At 39.8% G+C, this 20,685-nt stretch overlaps 1 protein-coding gene across 3 annotated transcripts in view; it reads left to right on the forward strand.

Annotated features, from left to right (window-relative positions):
* PRUNE2 (prune homolog 2 with BCH domain) overlaps window positions 1-20,685 on the forward strand; it is a 210,245-nt gene that overhangs the window by 110,619 nt on the left and 78,941 nt on the right. For all 3 annotated transcript variants that reach the window (XM_079790483.1, XM_079790484.1, XM_079790485.1), the window contains exon 7: window positions 20,514-20,672. In XM_079790483.1, the coding sequence (XP_079646609.1) occupies window positions 20,514-20,672 (159 nt within the window). The remainder of the gene's footprint in view (window positions 1-20,513; window positions 20,673-20,685) is intronic.

The following is a 20,685-nucleotide window of genomic DNA, read 5'->3' on the forward strand; positions in this document are numbered from 1 at the left end:
GATGACTGACTTCATCCTTCTAAAAATATCTTCCCAACGCAAAGTCTCTTGAATTCTAAAATATGATCGTCTACAATTCTCAGAGTTCAGAGTTCTAGACAGAGGTTACCTAGAGTTGGATCCCCAAAAGGAAATGATGACTCCGAGCATGCCCTGAAGGGCATTCCTCGACTTCTGTGAGTTTTTAGGGCAAAGTTGTCGCCTAGGACCCTGCCATCTTCAGAGTGTCAGTGAGCTTGCAGACGCGCAGTGGTTAAATCAATAGTTAATGATGTTCGTCATGTAATTTGAGCCTCTAGTTTGTTTATGCTAGACCAACTTTATCCATACTCCAAACAAATTATCTCTTATAATTACCAGCCCGAAGATAAATCTCTAAATGTTTTTCTGATGATAGTGCTGTGGTTGGCAGGTGTTAAAAGTGCCTCCCAGGGACAAAGATTGAAGATGAGCTTGTTCCCGCGAATCCTTCAGGCGAGGATGTTGAGCTTTCTCTCTCACCATGTGCAAAGGAGCCTTGTATGGTGCCCTGTTAATGAAATCTAACAGGCAAAGGTCGTATATCTTTACAAAGAAAAATGCAAAGCTGGTATGTGATAAATGGGCTCCGTGGGGATCAGTGAATGAGGTTTGGTGAGAAAACCCACGTTCATACAATTGGCGTGGTTTCTCTCTAATGTTATGCCTTAAATATCTCCTCGTAGCGTCTCCTCACCTGGTAGAATGATTAAAATAAATACAAAAATGAGAAATCTATGTATCTTTAGGCTTTGAACCAAAATGATTGGTCATCCAATTTAATGTTGAACATTAATCACCAGAATAAAGAGTTCACATTAGAGAAAGCTGTAGATCTTTAAAGAAATTCTTTTTTATAAATTACCTAATATCAATGTGCTTTTAAAGTCTCGTAAAGAAGTCTTAATATCTATATGCTTTTATTAGTACTAGTAGAATGCTAATTAATACATGCAAATGTGCAATGTTTTAACCAAAAAAAAATGTGCTGTTTGTAAATAGACTGAAAATCAATATGCTTTGAGATTTAAAAATAAGTTAAATCTGGAATTATAAAGAGTTAAATAAATCAGATATTGTTGAATCAAATAACTGCTGGTTTTAGGAGAAGTTACCAGTTCATTTGCTGTAGTTGTACTGCTGAGCTAAGAGACAGTTCAATAAATCAACTCAAGCTTGATGGATTCTTCAATTCATTGAAATGAGTGTGTGGAAGAGAAAAGAAATCTCTTAGTATTCCCTCTTTGACAAAAGGGTATGCAAAGAGCCTGAATGGATGAATGGTTGATTAATTTTGCTAGAAATTTTCTTGACAGCAGGAAATGTGTTTTTGCATTACTTTGTTTGCCTGGGATTTATTTGGTAGAGTATGAATTATTGCATGGAAATTTGTACCTGAGGCAATGTTGCTAAAGTAGATAGCTCCTGGAGAGTCTTCTGACTATGGGACCTATAATATTTTTATATGGTCTTGCACTCTACACCCTTATGGGTTGCCCTACAGCCGTTTACGTAGATGTCTGCTCTCCCTGATGTTAGTAGTAAAGTCAAGCACTGCCCGTAATTCAATATTGAGCTTGGTTTAAGGGATCATCTGTGTCCCTTTCAAGAAAGGATGGGGCTGGAGGCAACCAACTGCCAAAGCTTGATAATTCCTAGACTCATCAACCTGACAGTTTACTTAGAGACTCTTACCTTTAAATAAGGAAGAGAAGGCACAAGGTATGCCCTTGTGCTTCTATTTACAGTAAGCCCACAAATGAGCATATTTCTTAGTTTTATCTCAAGCAAGGATACAGCTAGCTATACATGAAAAGACCTAGGCTGCTGTTGGTGACAGCTAAACTTTGTGAGACTAGAAATAGTCTCTCTACTTACTACTGCATACCTTTCCCTAAAGCACAATGAATGCTATGTCATACAGGTGACCTTTTCTGGGTGGGTAGAAGGGTATGAAGGCTTATAAGGTCTCAGAACCTCTACTGGGGCACTAGGTGATACTTTAATTGCTTATACAGGGGTGGGAGGGAAAGTACTAGTGTACCGGTTAATAATGGTGGATTTTGTAATCACAGAAACCACAGTAACTTCAAGAGAAACGTCAAAAGTGCTTTATTCAAAGTAATGTCCATCGCTAGCTACACATTTCCCCCATCTTTCAGGTAATTTGTGGATACCATCCCAATAGAACTTTTCTTGTTTTGAGGCAAACCATTCAGAGACCCAATTTTCCACTTCTTCGTACGTTTTGAAGTGCAGCTCAGAAAGTGCGTGTGCCATGGATCGGAACAAGTGGTAATCTGAAGGAGCAAGGTCTGGTGAATACGGCGGGTGGGTTAATACTTCCCAGGCAAGATCTTTTAACGTGTCTTTAACTGGTTTTGAAGTGGGTGATGGTGCGTTATCATGAAGCAAAATTACTTAGTCATGTCTTCTGGCACATTCTGGTCATTTCACGATCAAAACGTGGTTCAAATTGATTATTTGTTGTTGGTAGCGATCAGTATTAATGGTTTCATCTGGTTTTAGAAGCTCATAATACACCACACCTTCCTGATCCCACCAAACTCAGAGCATTGTCTTCTTTCCGAAGCGATTTGGCCTTGTAGTCGATGTTGATGGTTGACCTGGATCAACCCATGATTTTGTGCATTTGGGATTCTCAAAATAAATCCACTTTTTATTGCCAGTCACAATTCGATGCAAAAAAGACTTTCTTTCGTGCCGTTGAAGCAACATTTTTCTGATGACTTTTCGGTTTTCCATTTGTCTTTCGTTCAGTTGATGTGGCACCCATTTTCCTTCCTTTAAAATCTTTCCCATTGCTTGTAAATGATCAGAAATTGTTTGCTGAGCAATGTTTAATCTTTCTGCAAGTTGTTTTTGAGTTTTTTTACATGAATCTTTATCCAATAATACTTGTAATTGTTGATCTTCAAACTTTTTCAGTTGACCTGGACGTTCTTTGTCTTTCACATAGAAATCATCACTTCTAAAGCGTTTAAACCAGCATTCACAAGTATCTTGAGATGGAGAATGTTCATGTTCACTATAAGCTTCCCAAAGTATTCAGCGGCACTTTTCTTCAAATAAAGTAATGAGTTAAAACTTCCCGCAAATGCTCTTTTTTTGGCACGAAATTTGACATTTTTAAGTGTAAAAATATCTATGATGTTAACACCTTCAGCAAATTTGACATATGAGGTTTTGAAGCTTTTTGTCAATACAACAAAATAGCATACATGTCAAATTGCATATATATCAACATATGTGTAACTCCATCTATTGAAAAAAAATCTGCATTATCAACTGGTACACCTAGTAGGTTTACAGTTGTTTATATGGAAAATAATACAATTAATAAATAAGAATATAAGAATACACTTTGTGTTTTGCATACTCACAACTATAAACCTACTTTTGCCCACCCCTATATTTAGACCTCCTCTGCTGCCATATTCAGATGCTGGAATACTGCAAAGCACAAGGAGGAAGCCACTCATAAATTATTCAGCAACTTCCGGCATATTTTGTTGTCCTTCAAGGGGTTAACACCAGAACTTCTCTTTCTTTTAGGTGCCAGACTGGAAATTATCGATAGCATAAGGCACAGCATGTAACCTTTTTGCCTACTTTTGCTTGCATTATGTATATGTTTTATTTACAGACCAACACCAAATCTCCTGAATGCCTATGACCATGGTACATATATTATTTCTGAAAAATAATGTATAGAGAAATTTTCTCTTAAAAGTTTTCAAACGCCCACACTCTACTAAGCCATGATGCTGCAAAATAATTTTTTATCCAAAATTGACTTCTGATATTTTCTCTTTAGATTACAATACGAGAATGAGAAGTGGTTAAGAGAAAGACAATGTTAAGTTAAATAAGTTTCTCTCCCCCTTCCTCTCTCCAATCAATCAATAAACAAGAGAAATGCAGAATCCCAGGCCCCATCCCAGACTTGCTAAATCAGAATCTGTATGTTAACAAGATTCCCAGGTGGTGTGTATTAAAGTTGGAGAGGCTCAAAATCCTTATTTTTTGTGGGGTGAGGAGATAGGGCCACACACCTTGCCTCTGACAGTAAAAGCTCTCTCTCTTGGCCTTTCCTGAACTAATGGTTCGTTGAACTAGACACGTTTTCCGTTCTGCTTTGTAACACGTACTGACTGATAACCCCAGGTGAATGCTCCCAGCTCTCTGAAAATGTTCTAGAATTCACAGGGCCATGTGTACCCTTTAATGAATTCAGTGTTTACCAAGAACCAGCTCTGTTTGCTCCCAAACCTGTTTATACCAGTTGTGCTAGTTAACACAGTTACACAATTTAAAGAACACGTGGATGAAATGGGAATAGGATGGTTATTTCTAAGATGAATGCTTTGGAAAGATTCCGTGAAATAAAATGAAACATACTCTCAGTAAAACATGCTCTCAAATTAGGGCAATAGCAATGTCACCTGGGAGCTTGCTAGAGAAATTACAATTCCTGACTGGCCCCAGACCTGCTGACTCAGAAACCCTGGGAGTGGGCCCAGGTATGTTTCCAGAAGCCCCAAGTGAATCTGATGCAGCTAAGGTTTGAGGCCCATTAAAAGCACAACGTGGAATAAGATCTTGCTTCTCCAATTAATCGATCTTGTTTCTCCAATTAATCGGGGTCGTTATACTGTCTGGCTAATTTGTCAGGCACTTTCCTGGCAGCTCCTTCAATCAGAAATTTTAGAGCTTACACAATTGAAACAATGGGCTACAACAAAAGAATCTTAGATAGAAAAGGTAAAAAAAGATTATCTCTAAACTGCACCTAAGGATCTAGTAGTTGACAGAGAAATGTACTGTTAGCAAAGTTGTAGCTGTTGGTGCTGTGGCTGCTGTCTCGGGAGCTGACTCTGAGAGAGCTGGACTAAGCGTTTTATAGATTATCTCATTTTATAAAGTAGGTAATATCCTCATTTCCCAGATGAAGGAACTGAAACTTAGCAGGATCAAGTAACTTGCCTAAAGGTGCAGAGATAACAGGGTTTGGGGCTAGGATTTGAATCCCTGGCTATCAGAGTTTAAACCCATGCTTTTAAGTACTTCCTTTTATTATTGCTCATTTGCAGGGATTTATGGCTACTTTAAAAAAAAATAAGACGTGAACATACATTTTTGGAATTGGGTTTTCCCCAGTGACTATGAAAGTTCACCCAGTGATTAGCGAATGGAAATAAGAAGCACTGATGTAGAAACTGTGTCTACACAGCATGAATTGAAAATGTTTATTATATCAATATGACCACTGTTTTCCACCTTAGCTGCACATTAGAATAATAGCTGGAACTCTCTGAAATAATATGCTGCCCAGGACCCATCCTTAAGCCAGTTAAATTGAAATTTCATGGGTTGGGGTCTGAGTATTTGTGTGTGTGTGTGTGTGTGTATGTGTGTGTGTGTGTGTGTGTGTGTGTGTGTATTAGTAGTTTTTATTTCTTGGTAAGTATATATATAGTTTTTAATCCTAAGGTACAGCCAGGATTGAGAACTGCAGATACAGACATACAGATTCAGATAATTCAGGCTCAGAAATGGACATTTTTGTTGTTGTTAATCCTCACCCAAGGACATTTTCCCATTGATTTTTAGAGAGAGTGGAAGGGGGAGAGACAGAGAGAGAAACATCGATGTGAAACAGACACATCAATTGATTGCCTCCCTCACGCTCCCCAACTGGGGCTGGGGAATTGAGCCTCCAAGGTATGTGCCCTTGACTAGAAACTAACCTGGGACCCTTCAGTTGTAGGACTGTTCCAACCACTGAGCCAAACCGGCTAGGGCAAAATGGATTTTGAATTTTTCCATGTAACCTGTTATCAGACCAGGATGCTAGCCATTCATTGAATACTTGCAATGCCCCAGGCATGTTGCATTGTACTCATATAGCTGCCCTATTTTAGGGTTACCATAATGGAGTTAAAGTATGCCTGTCATTTTCAGAAATCCCAAATATAAAGTTCTGTGTTTTAAAATGCCCTATTTACTTATAACTGACTTGGATTGATATAATTTTTTTAGACTAACAAAGCTCTGGAAAATACCTAGGAGAATCTCATTTTCCTGAAACAGGAAGTATATGTTTTAGTAAAATCCTGCCTCTTTCTTTTACATAATTCTACTTTTTTCTTTGTGTAAGATTATCAAAATGCTGTTTATTTTATAAGCATACCACTATAAACTACAAGACAGTAGATGGGAATGTTAAATGTTTTTTACCAGCTTAGAAAAAGGAAATATGTGGCCAGTTGGTCCTAAGTAATTACATAAATGCTTCCCATTCATGATTTTATTTTTTAGTTCTCCTACCTCTTAAACCAGACAGAATTAATGATACGTCTTGCTTTATGCCATAATGTTTCTAAAAATGTTGAAAGTGATATGATTTTTTTTAAGTTTACAAGAGTCTCCTACAGTGGTTCTTAATTGGGGCATCTTTGCCCCTCAGAAGACATTTGACAATATCTGGAGACATATTTGATTTTCACAACTAGGGGAAGGAGTTTGCTGTTGGCATCGAGTGGGTAGAGGCCATGGATGCTGCTAAACATCCTACAGTGCACAGCAGAGTCCCCGCAATAGAAATTACCTGGCCCAAATGTCAATAGCACTGAGGTTGAGAAACTCTGCTCTAAAGTTATTTCTTTTTACCTGTTATGAATTCTAACTGTGTTTCTGTATTTAGCCTGCTTAACACCTTTTTATAAATAACTCTTGTATAAAATATTTATATACACAACTCCTGTTCTAGCAGAGTTAGCTTAAATACTCTCCCTTGTTGGGAGGGTCTGTAGATCATTTCTAATTTGTATTTAAAGCATTTGAATGCCTCATATGCAGGGTATAAATAGCAATAAAAATTTGACAGTTGTGGTAGAGATTTAAGCATTTGAAGACTTCAGGGGTCAGAAAGAGAATCCCTCCATTGACCTGAAAGAATACAGATTAAGACTTGGCCTTGTTTTCCTGGATTGATTAGATGACTATGTTTTTGATTGATTAAAGCATAATTTTCATTTTACAAGCCTAATATTTTTATAGATTTGTTTTTGTCATTCCTCTTTATAATGCCCTTCTTAATTAGGTGCAAATTTCCATTCAAATGAAAGTTAACCAAACTACTTCCCTGAGGTTATCCTTCCAAGCATCAAGTCTCCTCCTATGACTGGGCTTTGTGGGCTGGAAATAAAATAGGAATTTGGGAAATTATTTGAAGTGTGTGTAGGAGGTTTTAGAGCGTGTGTGTACATGTGCATGTGTGTTTGTGCGTGGATGTGTACATGTTAGTGCTTTGTGCTTGATATCTAGGGGTTTATCTGCTCAGCACCTCTCCTCTAGGAAGTGATTCTTAACACATCACTCTTGTTATAACATGCACCCTGTCTGTATTTTATAGTCTTCCCAATCCACCTCAATTGCTTGGTGCAAAATTCCTTCTCCAGGGTTTTCAAACTCAAGACCACAAGGGAAGTGGGCCGTGACTAAAATGGAAAGGTCTACAGTGGAACTGCGCCCATGGAGAACACTAGTTGGCTGCAGGAGTGGAGAATGAAGCCAGGAAGGGGACGGAGAAGCAGGTGGCCAACACAGCCTTGGCAACCGCCCTCCTCCCAGCCTGTCCCCCAACTCTTCCTTTGCTTCTTTGAGAATGCTCCCAGATCCTTCTGACTCTCTCTTATGCCAGTTTGAGTTCACAGTCTTGTGACTTGCAACCCAGAGAGTCACCACAACACAAGTGTCCTTACCTGGAAATGAATTCCTTCAGCTCCCCACACACAGACTTCATCAAAGGAAAATAAAACCACAAACCCCAGAGTGTATCTGTTTTCAGGAGGGGGTTTCTGGTAATTAGTGTAGATTGCAACAAATGGCGCACACAGACTGTTGGCTCTGCGTGTGAGCTCCAAGATTGGTGTTTACCCTATTATATTCCAATTTAAGAATGTCATAAAGTTTATCAGGGAGCACATGGAAACTAGCAAGAACACACATAGGAGTGGTGAGAGGTGTGTGCCTTGATATATAGATTTTTTTTTTTAGACTTCCAAAAAAATGACTTTTCTTGGGTTGATAGCAAGGGGGACACAACCGTACTCCCCACTTAAGCTTGGTGATGGTGGGGTATTTTTAGCAAATGAGTTGTCAGCAGAAAGGCTTCATTAGACCCATCAGGGTATCTGCCCATGAGGAACGAATCCCAAACTGTACTGGCAGTTTCCTTGAGCCAAAATGATGAAGCACCTCTGACAAGAGCCATATTGTGCTCCCCATGTGAGAAGCGTGAGGAACAAAAGAGACAGTGTGATCGTCATTTGGTCAGGTTAATATTGACACAGCTTAGAGACATCGGAAGTGTGTGTGTACACGTACAGCAAGCACTCCGGAGACGTGGCTGGTGGTTCCCATCAATCAGAAAGGGGCACCCCCAGAGGAAGGAAGGTCTCCTGCTTCCTTGAAATATTGTTCAAACTAGATGATTTATTTTTACAAAGGAAAATAAATAAAGCCGTTAAGTGTTCAGGCTCATGGCTCAAAACAAGCCAATAGGGATTTTTTTTAAACATCTATACACAATTATGGAAATCATTTATTATTATTATTCGATAGCTAGAGTGTTATCCAGGTTTTACGGCATGCCTGCCCTAGCTGGTGTTGTTCAGTGGATAGAGCGTCGGCCCATGGACTGAAGGGTTTCAGGTTTGATTCTGGGCAAGGGCATGTACCTCAGTTGCAGGTTCCCCGGCCCTGTTCAGGGTGTGTGCAGGAGGCAACCAATCGATGTGTCTCTCTCACATCGATGTTTCTCTCTGTGTCTCTCCCTCTCCCTTCCCCTCTCTCTAAAAATCAATGGAAAAATATCCTCGGCTGAGTATTAACAAACAAAACAACAACAACAACAAAAATACAGCATGCCTAATGAGAGGATTTCCCATTATGGGTGGGTCCTAAGTTATTCATTCCCATGTAGGAATCCTTATAAACATACATGAACACAAAAGGGTCCCTTAGGTGAACAACAGTCTGGCCTTTTTCTCACTGAGCCCCTAAATCCATACTGTATGGAAAAGCTTTGAAGGTTAAGGTCTGTCCCTAAATTAGTCTGAGCGAGTTAATGAGATGATGACTTATTTGCTTCTAATTGGTTGTGTGCCTCCCCACATGCAAGAATTCAATCTACTGTTAACTAGTGTGAGAGCCTGCTTAGGCCCTCTCTCGCAGGAGCGTCTTTTTCCAGGGCAACTCCCTGTAACATCGGTTCTCAATGACACAGTTAATGAGGCTGAGGCAGGACTCATTCACCACACTTAACTTCAGGTTGACCTGAAACCAGCCCACTTCATTTCTAGAAGTCCTTAACTTAAGCCTGTGCTTTCAGGTGAATTACCTCCCAATGCACTCTTCCTCTGTCTGGCTCTCTTTATTAATGATATGGTTATAGGAGGCAATAGATATTGACATGAAAACTGTGACATTCGGATTTCAGTAAACATGTGCTCTCCCCCTCTATTCTTGAATTTCAGAACTCAAATGATGACCTTACAAAGGTGATTGCCTAAAAGACTCCTGGTTTCTCCTCTAATGCTTATGACATGCTTGACCTAAATTGAAGCATCTGCAGGTTTATACTTAATTTTGTCTTTGATAGTTGTGCCTGTACAAGAAGACTTTGCTTGAAATGATGATGATATGGTAGGCTTTTCCTATTAAAATGCCCACTCTCAGGGAAAATAATTGCCTCTTTCGTCTCCCTGCCTGCTTCTTACAATCCTAATTCCTGTTTTTTTTGTGGGCTTTTAAAAAAGAAAAGTAATGTTGGAAGCATCCTTAGATGATGAGATTTTTACATACTGAATGACAAAGTGGGATTTTTTTCCATTGTGTATGTCTAAGCTATTAGAGCAAAAAAAATTATGGTACATGAGAATAATTCTGGGTAACCAGGAATTAAGCCAGTTCTGCTTTTTTTATGTGTGTGTGTGTGTGTGTGTGTGTGTGTACATACCAGTACATGTTCAACCTTTTTAAAGTACATATTACTGCAAGAATATCACAGCATTATTTGTTGTAGTAGTTTCTTTGGACAAGTTTTTAATTTTAGGTTTATACACATACTAGTAGCTTGTTTGCACGAAGATTCGTGCAATAGACCTTCATTCATCTGGCTGCCTGCACCACTTTTCTGCCGGCACCGGGGACCCAGGCCTTGGCTGTGGCCACCGCCTTCTGCCTTTTTCAGGGTCGGGGCTTGGCCCCGGGCAGGGGCCTTGGGCTCGGCCGCACCCAACATCCCTGCTAAGGATCGCAGGAGCCGACCCCCAGTGGTTTCCTGTGATCCGTGCAGGCTCCCTGCTGGTGCCCAAGGCCGGGAAAGCCTCGGGCGGCTTTCCCGGCCTTGGGCTCGGCCGCACCCAGCGTCCCTGCTACCGCAGGAGGCGAACCCCAGTGGTTTCCTGCAATAGGTGCAGGCTCCCCTCTGGTGCCCAAGGCCGGGAAAGCCTCCGCCCCGAGGCTTTCCCGGCCTTGGGCTCCGCCACACCCCAACGTCCCTGCAACGGTTTCCTGGTGGGCATGGTTGGTGGGCGTGGCTTGGTTGGTGGGCGTGGCTTGGGCGTAGCGAAGGTGCGGTCAATTTGCATATTTGTCTATTATAAGGTAAGATAAGTTAATGATCAGCCTACATTTATATTTTATAGAGTAGATGAGAAAGTAGAAATTGATCTTAAAGTATGATAATATTGGATCATCAAAAACTTAAGCAACACATTATTATTAGCATTTGTTAAAAGCAAGGATGTGGCTTACTTGTGTATAATGACTAGGGAGAATCAATACTAAACAGAAGTATATGAAGTAGCAAATAACATTTTTATTAAATTAAAAATGAAATTAGTATATCTTTGGTGATGAAAATGGTCCCATTCAAGAATAACATAAAGTTTAGAACATGGGCTCTGAAGTCAAACTAACCTGGGTTCAAGTCCTGTTTTTCACATGTATGAGCTGTGTGAAATCAATTGTTTAACCTCTAAAAGCCTCCGTTTTCTCAATGCAAAAAAAAAAAAAAAAGATAATATTACCTATCCCATTGGGTCATCTTAAAATTTAAATGAGATGATGCAAAGCATTTAACAGAGTGCTTAATGTAGAAGTAGTGCTTTATTAAATTATGTTAGGCAATGTATTGCTTTAAATGAGAATTATATTGATATGTATATATATGTGACTTATTTACTTATTTATTTATTGTAATATTTTTAATTCTAACAAAATCTTTCACAAAACGGCTTTTTCTTTATCTCTAAAAATGAGAACATACACTGTCTCATTGTATTTTCAAAATATGATGTCTAATACAATTTTAATAAACCCAGCGGAGTTTGTACTACTAAAATGCCTTGACTAGCTTATGAAAATAAGAACAATAGGGTTTTTAAAAAATGACATCTGGTAAAAACATGGGAAATATCCTTGCTTACCAATTAAAGGGTGTACAAAAAAAAACAGAATAAATAAAATCTCTTAATTTATGCATTTTGTGTTCTCATAAATCATTTTCCTGTCAAAATTATCAGACTATTATTGCTGAATATTTTAAACATCATAATGGAATTTTGGTAGCATAAATCATAAAGCTTCCAGTTAGAACATTTGCATACATACCTCAGCATTTTTCTTATATCTTGATTAAAAAATAGTCTTCAGTCCAGAAATAAATCCATGCAAAATATAAATGTCAAACTGTCCTCTTAAATTTCAGTAACTCAGCAATCCACGCTGGCCCACTGTGCTTACAAGATAGTTGTGGATTGTCAGACTGTGTTTCTAAGATTCACAAGTCTCAAGAGTGAAGCTGTACAAGCTTTTGTTTTCATCGTGGTAATGATTTTTATCTAGAGGCATCCTACCTACAGATGATACCTGCTCACTTGATTTTTCCATTTCCTGCAAAAAGAAAAATAAAATTCAGATATAACAAATCTGGGAATATCTTGTCTATGACATTAGAAAATAATTTGTTTCATTTAATAGAAGCCTTACTCAATATGTTTCATTTGTAGTTTGTAAGAGAGACAGCTGTTTTGGATTACGCATGCAGCCCAGAATGCTGGACCTACATGAGAAGTATTAGCATCAGGAGTAAAATCCACTGAAGGTCATATAACACTTGGAGGTGAAACTGTGGAAATGATGAAAAGGCTCTATCAATGTGATTTAGCTGCGGAGAAAATCACTACACCTTTTTTGATGCTTTAAAAGTGTGTGTAGTGAAAAATGTGTAGTGAAAGCATGTGTAGTGAAAAATGAAAAAAAAGCATGTGTAGTGAAAAATGAAAGCTCATTCATCGCGTCTAACTTGGAATTAAGAATAAAGAATCTATTGAGATAAACTTTGCCTTACCCAGAGTTTCTATATCCTACACCATTTTTTAAATGGCATGGCTTTATATTTGCCTTTGTGTAACTTCCTCTATCCTCTCACATCTAGGAATTTTGCATATGAATCACTTTTAAATGTGATTATTATTTGAAAGTTGACTTGTATTATAGAGGATATAAGGCAAGAAATTGTAATATGAAAAACCAGTTCCCATACCAAGAAATTGTAAAATACTTTTTACGAATCAGTTTAATCCCATGAATCCTCAGAATGATCTTTTGATAGCTGAAGAATTAGGAAAGAAAAGAGATCTAATGTTTATTGTCTACTATATGCCAGGTACTAGGCCGGCTTTTTGATATATGTTCTTAATTCAACAGTCCTATGAGGTGGATTTTTACAGATGAGGAAAATCAAGGCTCAAAGAGGTGAAGTAACTCACTGAAGTTGTCCAGCTAGTAAATGCAGAGCCCAGGGTTAACTCTGGAGTTCAGCTGACTCCAAAGCCTTTACTAGAAACCTTGGAAAGAGTGTCCTAAAATAATGGAGACACAATCAGATTTTAGATAACCAATCTATATATATAAAAGCCCAGTGACTAAATGGCAGAATGACCAGAATGACCGGTCGACCAGTCACTATGACATGCACGACCATCAGGGGCAGATGCTTAATGCAGGAGCTGCCCCCTGGTGGTCAGTGTGCTCCCACAGCAGGAGCAGCTGCTAGCAGGCCCAGGGTGAGCCCGAGTCTCCGCACCTATCAAATACCTGAGACAATTCAGACTCTGGCCTGACCCCACCACCAGTGATACAGGCCCTCTAAGGTGTGTTCTAGAATGAGCACGGGGAGCTGGCATAGGAGGATGGCAGGAGGGGACATGACTGTGGACTCCCCGGGGAGGCTGTCCTGATGGCTGAGGATCCTGGAGCACGGCTGCCCTGAACATCCCGATGGTGTCACTGACCTGGCATCACACATCACGGACATTCACTGAGTGGCTTTGGGGTGCAAAGCTCTCCACCAGGTTCCTCCAGGACACAGAACCTACTTTTACCCAAGACATTACCCCAAAATATCAGCTCAGACTAATCTCCTCATTCAGCAGCTGCTCAGAGGGTGGGTCTACAGCCGCATAGCTGACCAGGATGAGCGTCACTCCCACAGCGGGCCGATCCCCACAGGCCATCTCCCTCCCACCACCACTAGTGCATGAATCTGTGCACCAGACCTCTAGTTTTATATAATTATAGAAATTATTTTTCACTTAACACTGTCATGGGTGTTTTCCTGTGTCATTCTTTGATAGCATGATTTTTAATAGCAGCATAATATTCTTTTGTGCGAATTTTCCATAGTTTATTTAATCATTTCTCTATTGTTGGACAGTTAGGTTATTTCTATGTTTTAGTTACTAAAGTAATAATTCAGTGAATAACATTTTCCACAAACCTTTTTTGTATATATCTAATTTTTTATTTAGAATATATTTCCAACATTGTATGAGAGTGCCCATTTAGAAATACTTACCAATAACAGGAAAAAGAAAATGGAATATTTTATTATCAAAGTATTTCTTTAATTATCAGTGAATTCAGATATTTATTGGCCATTTGTAGTTCAACTCTGAATTGTCTTTTGTTTTCTACAACTATTTTTCTATTGCTTTGTCTACTTTTTCTCCTTGATAATTAAAATTATATCTTTATATCTAAGATTATATCATCTGAAGGACATTAAATCTTTCTCCTCCCAGTTAAAAAAAAAATAATCACACAGAGAAAGACAAATACCATATGATTTCACTTATATGTGTAATCTTAAAAAATAAATAAATAAATAAACAAGCAAAATAGAAACAGACTCATAGATACAGAGAACAAACTGCTGGTTTCCAGATGGGAGGGGAATTGTGGTCTGGGTGAAAAAGGTGAAGGTATTTAAGAAGTACAAATTGGTAGTTACAAAGTAATCACAGGGATGTAAAGTACAGCACAGGGAATATAGTCAATAATATTGTAATAACTATGTATGCTGCCAAGTGTGTACTAGACTTATCAGGGGGATCACTTAATAAAATATATAAATGTCTAACCACTTCATTGTGCACCTAAAACTCATATAATATTGAATGTCAACTGTAATTGAAAAAAAATAAAATTAAAATAATAATAATTACATTGAGAAACTTTTGATTGGGTTTTAAGCAGAAGAGTGTCATGAGTCTATTTACATTTTTAAAAGCTCTCTCTTGGTGCTATGTGGAGAACTGACATTAGGGAGACAAGAGCAGTTTCGGGAAGGCCTCTTGGGGATCTGCCACCAAAGTCCAGGCAAGAGATGATGCTGACTGTGGCTATGACAGTAATAGAGATGGAGAAAGGGAGAGAATGTTTGGACTTGAGCTATGTTTCAGAAGTGATCAGGATTTGCTGGTGCATGAAGAATCAAGAATAATTCCTAGATATTTGGCTTGAGTAACTGATAGATGGTGGTGCTATTTAATGATATGGAGGAACCTGGGGCGGAGGTGGGTTGTATTGTATTTGAAATGCTTATTAGACATTTACAAGGAAATGTCACATGGATAGGCAAGGTTAGAGTTCAGGTGGATGCCGATTTGGTTGTCACTAGCAGATAGATGGTTTGAATGCCATGTGACTGGGTGAATCACCAGGGAGAATGTGTAAATAAAGAAGGTTGGAAACAAAGTCTGGGTAGTAAACATTTGGAGGTTGGCTGAGAAAAAGAAACCAGCAAAGGTGACTGAGGAGCAGCCAATGAGATGGTAGAAATGTCAGGAAAGTGAAGGAATTAAGTGTTTTAAGAAGGAGGGTGTGTCAACCTCATGGAATTCTTTGGAAAAGTCAAATAGAGTGAGGACAGGAAAGTGATTTTTGGATTTGGAATTTTAAAGAATAGGAGCTTGAGTACAGTGATGGGAGCAGAAACCTAGCAGGAGGGCTTCAGGAAACAATCTTACCTAATAAAAAAGAAACATGCAAATTAACCATCACTCCACTACACCCACAGCCAATCAGAGTGAGTATGCAAATTAACCCAACAAAGATGGAGGTTAATTTGCATATACAGGTGGAGCGGAGTGAAGCTTGCTATGAGGGGAAGTGGGGAAGCGGAGGGAGCTACTGGAGTGGTTCTCCAGACAGAAGCAAGGACTTGCTGGCTCCGGGCGGCCCGGGAGCAGGGAGGTGCCGGCTCCCGGGCAGCTGGGAGTGAAGCCAGGGGAAGGAAGGCCTATTCTTGCACAAATATCGTGCAATGGGCCTCTAGTTAATAAATAAGTAATAATACAAGAATAAACTGTTTCACATACTCACAGTTGTAACCCTACTTTTGCCCACCCATGAATGAACAATGCAAGAAGAGTGGGTTTTTCTCTCTCAAGGACTACTCACATTTAACTACTCATATGTTCACAAGACATTATTAGATCACTTTTATTTCAAGTGATGCACTAAAGTTATCAGCATATGGCATAAAGACTAAATTTTTCAGAGCAATGGAATGAGAACTAAATAGGAGAGAATGGGAATTTCCACTGCATTTGTCCACACACTTTCAACCACAAATACAGTAAATCTATTGGACATGTCACTGTCACTCTCTCGGTTGTTGTACTGGTTAAAGTAGAGCTATATCATTTCTGTTCCTTGCTCTTTGTCACTGTGATCATCAACCTTTTTTTAGGGCCCTTGAGATCTACACCTTAGCTTTTGGTCAGGAAATAAGAAAACCTTTTTCTCCCCCACATTTCCAGGCCTCCCTACTCATTCCAAAACTGAATTACTAAGGCAAAGGGACTCATGACCTCTAAGATGTTTAATGATCAATTCCATGCTTACCAACTGATGGGAATTGTCTGGATTTCTGCCTATCAATTCCCAGCTATAATAATTAGTAAAGGAACTTCCTAAATTCCATGCAGCCATCTCTGGCTGGGGTCCTATTTGAAATGTGAAGGCTGTATTGGGGGTGTGGGGTGGGGTAAATGAAAGGAGGATCCCTTTGTTTTCTAAATCTTTGGTAAAATTGAGTGGGCTATGTATACATATAAATTTATATAATTTTAACTTAAGGTGGGGGAAGCCTTTTGGAGACATTCGAGCAGACTAACAAATAGTATTTGTATACACGTAACTAAAACAGTAATTTATCAGGTAGATGGCGAATGGGGGGAATGAAATGTCAACCTGTATCTACAGTTGGGTTGTGTTGATGATGAAGTGCTGTTTATTCAGGGCCAGCCCAGCTTGTCAGCAACATAAGAGCCACCGCAGCACATGACTCCCTGCGTAGCTAGAAGACAATAATAAATTATCTCCTATGCAAACAGCACCGGCATAAAAGCAGAACAAACAGCCTCTGCCTCCCGGATTCCTGAAGATTCTCACTCATTCCCTTGTTTGATTCGGTTTTAAACATGAAACTCCTGGCATTATGCTAAAGACAGTAAGATGGAAACTGGTTTGGGCAATTTTATTAGGGTAGGTAGGACAAGGTTGTTGATGATCTCTGTTTTGGGGTTACTATAAAACTTAGGTATTTTGTTTCTTTAACATGCTTGAATGAGTCCCAGAAACCCTTGTTTCATCAGTACTTCATCTGATCCTGTGGAATTTGGGGCCACCCAGAGGAAAACTGGGAGGGTGTTACTCAAGGGTGTTTGAGCCTAAGAATCACTTGTGGAACATAATGAAATATAGATTCTTGAGCTAGTCCTCAACCTGCTAAATGAGAAGATGCAAAGCAGCCCGGAGCTACACACTCCAGGGTGATTGTTATGATGAGGATAGTGTGAGGAGCCAGGGCCTGAGGGTGTGAGTCAGTAAGCCCTCAGACAGCATTGAGATAACCCAAAGGACTGCTTCATAGGGAAATATACCAATGAACAATACCGCCCTAGAGCAGTGCTTTTCAGATTTCCATGTGCGTCACGTCACCTGGGATTTGTGGAAAGGGCAGATTCTGCTTCACTAGAACTGGGGCGTGGCCTGAGACTCTGCCCTGGACTTGAGTCCAGCAAGACCCTAGAGCTGTCATTTTAACACAGAAGGATCCCAATAGATTGGAGCTCAGCCAACATCTTGGAATAGCAAATGTTCCACTTGTATGGCTTTGAATAATGCTGATTCTACTGAATCCTAATCTTGCCCTCAGATACCAGTGAAATCGGCTCTCTCTTATTTGAGTGACCCAGTGGGAGTGTCATGATCATGTTATTATATGTCAGACTCTCTTAGAAATGTTGTGTCTTCTTTCAGGAGTTTATAAATGCATTTTGGGGTTTTATGTACATAATTTAAAAATAATTTTGAAAGGTCCTGGCCACTGTTGCTCAGTTGTTAGGGCACTGGCCCATACACCAAAGGGTCACAGGTTTGATTCCTGGTCAAGGGCACGTACCTGTCTTGCAGGTTCAATCCCTGCCCCTGGTTGGGTGGGTGTGTGAGGCAACCAATTGATGTGTCTTTCTCACATCGATGTTTCTCTCTCTCCTTTCCTTTCTCCCTCCTTTTTCCCCCTCTCTCCTTCCCTCCCTTCCACTCTCTAAAAATATACATATATATTTTAAAAGAACATTGTAGAGCTTCTTGTGCTAAAGCCTTCAGTCACTGGAGATAAAATATATGTAGCTGCTGTCCATTCTTGTTTTCCTTTGGAACCATATCTGGCAGAAAGTTCAGTATTGAGGCTCTTGATGGGTAACACCAAGGATTATTTGAAATAATTTTATCTATTGAATGCACATGTATAATATGAGGTCTGTTTGTTTGTTTTTTAACCTTTTGCACTCGGATGTCGAGTGTGACTCGACACGGTTAGCATTAGAATAAAGGAATCGAGAAAAAAGCAAGTGAGTGCAAAGGGTTAAGTTTATTCCAAATATCTACTTTTATTGTGAGTGAATTAATTTTTTAAGTATCGGCTTAAAAATTGTTAATATGACACTTGGACAATAAATGAAAAGCATCAAAGCTGACAGTAGGCATTTTGGAACACATGCTTCCAAAGCTAGTGTATTTGAACATCATAAATTGCATTAGCAAGTCAGTACAGTAGACCCTTGGAATTCATCAACAATATATTCTGAGGCCTTTGTGAATTCCCATGTGCAATTCCTTGTAACCAAAAAGTGAATGAAAGTGGCCTCGTGAGATGCCTAATAAGAGTGGCTGCTGCAGGAGTAAAAAAACAAAGGCCCCTTGAGGTGTGGAAGCTGGAGATGGGCTGAGCCCACAAATCTCCAAGTGTCCCTTGTACCCTCTTAGGGGCTCAGAGACCTTGAGAGTGAACTCAGTAGAATTAGAGTACATGTGATGTGGATATTTTAAATAGTCTAGTAAATAGTGTAAGCCACAAACATCATATCCACACATTTCAAAGAGCTACAACATACAAACATTAATCTGGCGTGAACAAATCTGCACCTATATGCACTGAGGAGGGGGTATGTGGTACTTCCACTTCGTGTAGTATACATTTCTGTATTGCTTTAATACTTTACCAGGGGCATGCATAATTCTGATGACTTTTGTCATCAGAAAAAAATTAATAGAATTCTTTATCTATCTTGAGTGCATTATCATGGTGATTTTCATTAAGTAGCACAATATACTGTCAGTTGATTGATTATATATGACTAGAGGCCCAGTGCATGAAAATTCATGCCCTGGAGGGGGTGGGGTCCCTCAGCCTGGCCTGCCCCCTCTCACAGTCTGGGAGCCCTCAGGGTTGGGAGGCGCCCCGGCGATCAGGGGAAGGCAATGCCCCCATCACACCTCTGCTGCTGCCACTGCCAGCAGCACAAGCCTCGGCCAGCCCTGGTTACCTGAGCCACGGGTGGCCCTGGGCAGCTGGGCAGCCACCATCTGAGGCTTGCCTGCACCTCGGGCCGGCCCTAGGCAGCTGGGAGGCTGAGGGGACTGGAGGACTCTGGAGGCAGGCACGCGGAGCAGCAGACCCAGCCTTGCTGCGCACCTGCCACCCCAGCGGGGATGAGGGGACTGGGTGCTGCCATCTTGTGGCTCTGGGCGCCGCCATCTTTGAGGGTGTGGCAGTCAATTAGCATATTCCCTCCTTATTGGCTGTGGGCGTCACCATCTTTGCAATGGCATGAGGGTCAATTAGCATATTCCCTCTTTATTAGATAAGATGATTATATATATGCCACATATATGCTGTGATGGAGGATTATGTAGCACAGGTTGATTTATTTTGTATATGTGTCTCTCCATTCAATAGACATTTCTTGAGCCACTAGTATATGCCAAGCATTGGTCTTCACTGTATTTCTTTAAGAAAAAGAGACACCCATGCCAGCAAAGTGGTTCTCATTGTAGTTAGTAAAACTTGAAAAGGCCAGCACACTTTCCGAGGAGGTGAGCCATAGGTCTGGGTACTCCATGGTAGCAGTTGACTTTTCTGCAGTTATTCATTTCTCCTTCTTACCACATATAACAAGCAGATCTGACATCACAGCCTTTACACAAATCTTCTAGACATCTACTGAATACACGTGTATAATAAGAGGTCTGATTTTTTTAAAAAGGGTTAAAAAGCATTCAGTAAACTCAGCTAGGTTCATCCTTATGAATTCTACTTGAAGTTAATAATAATCATTAGAAAACATTATAGAAAAGAACAATAACTTCCTACTTGCTATTTTTCTAGTGATAAGTTGCAATAATAGCAGACATTCTTATGTTCTAGGATCAATAAGATAAAATGTCAGTATTTGAAATGAAAGTCAGTATTTGAATAAATGTTTTTAGGGGAAAAACAGAGATCTTATTAAGGTATCTGTTTCTTATATAAACTGTTCTTAATAATAATGGCAAAGGCTCCTTCCTTTCTTGGTTTTAGGAAAACAAACAAGCAAGGTACGTCTTAAGCCATCGCATGAAACTTTCCAAACTTCCTTGAAGTGTTTATTTCACTTGTATCTAATAATATATCTCTGTCGCAATACATCATAGGACTGGACAAATGTGTGGCAAACCGCCCAAAGCTGAGCAGTTTGACATTAATATCAAATTTCCTGTTGTTGTTTCAGAACTGTGTGTTTCACGGCAATATCACCAGTGATTTGAAAGCATTTGCAGACAAGTTCGGTTTTGATGTCCTCATCCTCTTGGCCAGCTATCTGTCAGAGGAGCAGCAGCCAAGACGACAGATTGCTGTGTACTCCGAGAACTTAGAGCTGTGCAGTCAGGTAAGGATCTCCT

The sequence above is a fragment of the Cnephaeus nilssonii genome (assembly GCF_951640355.1).
Source record: "Cnephaeus nilssonii genome assembly, chromosome: 14".
Classification (NCBI taxonomy): domain Eukaryota; kingdom Metazoa; phylum Chordata; class Mammalia; order Chiroptera; family Vespertilionidae; genus Cnephaeus; species Cnephaeus nilssonii.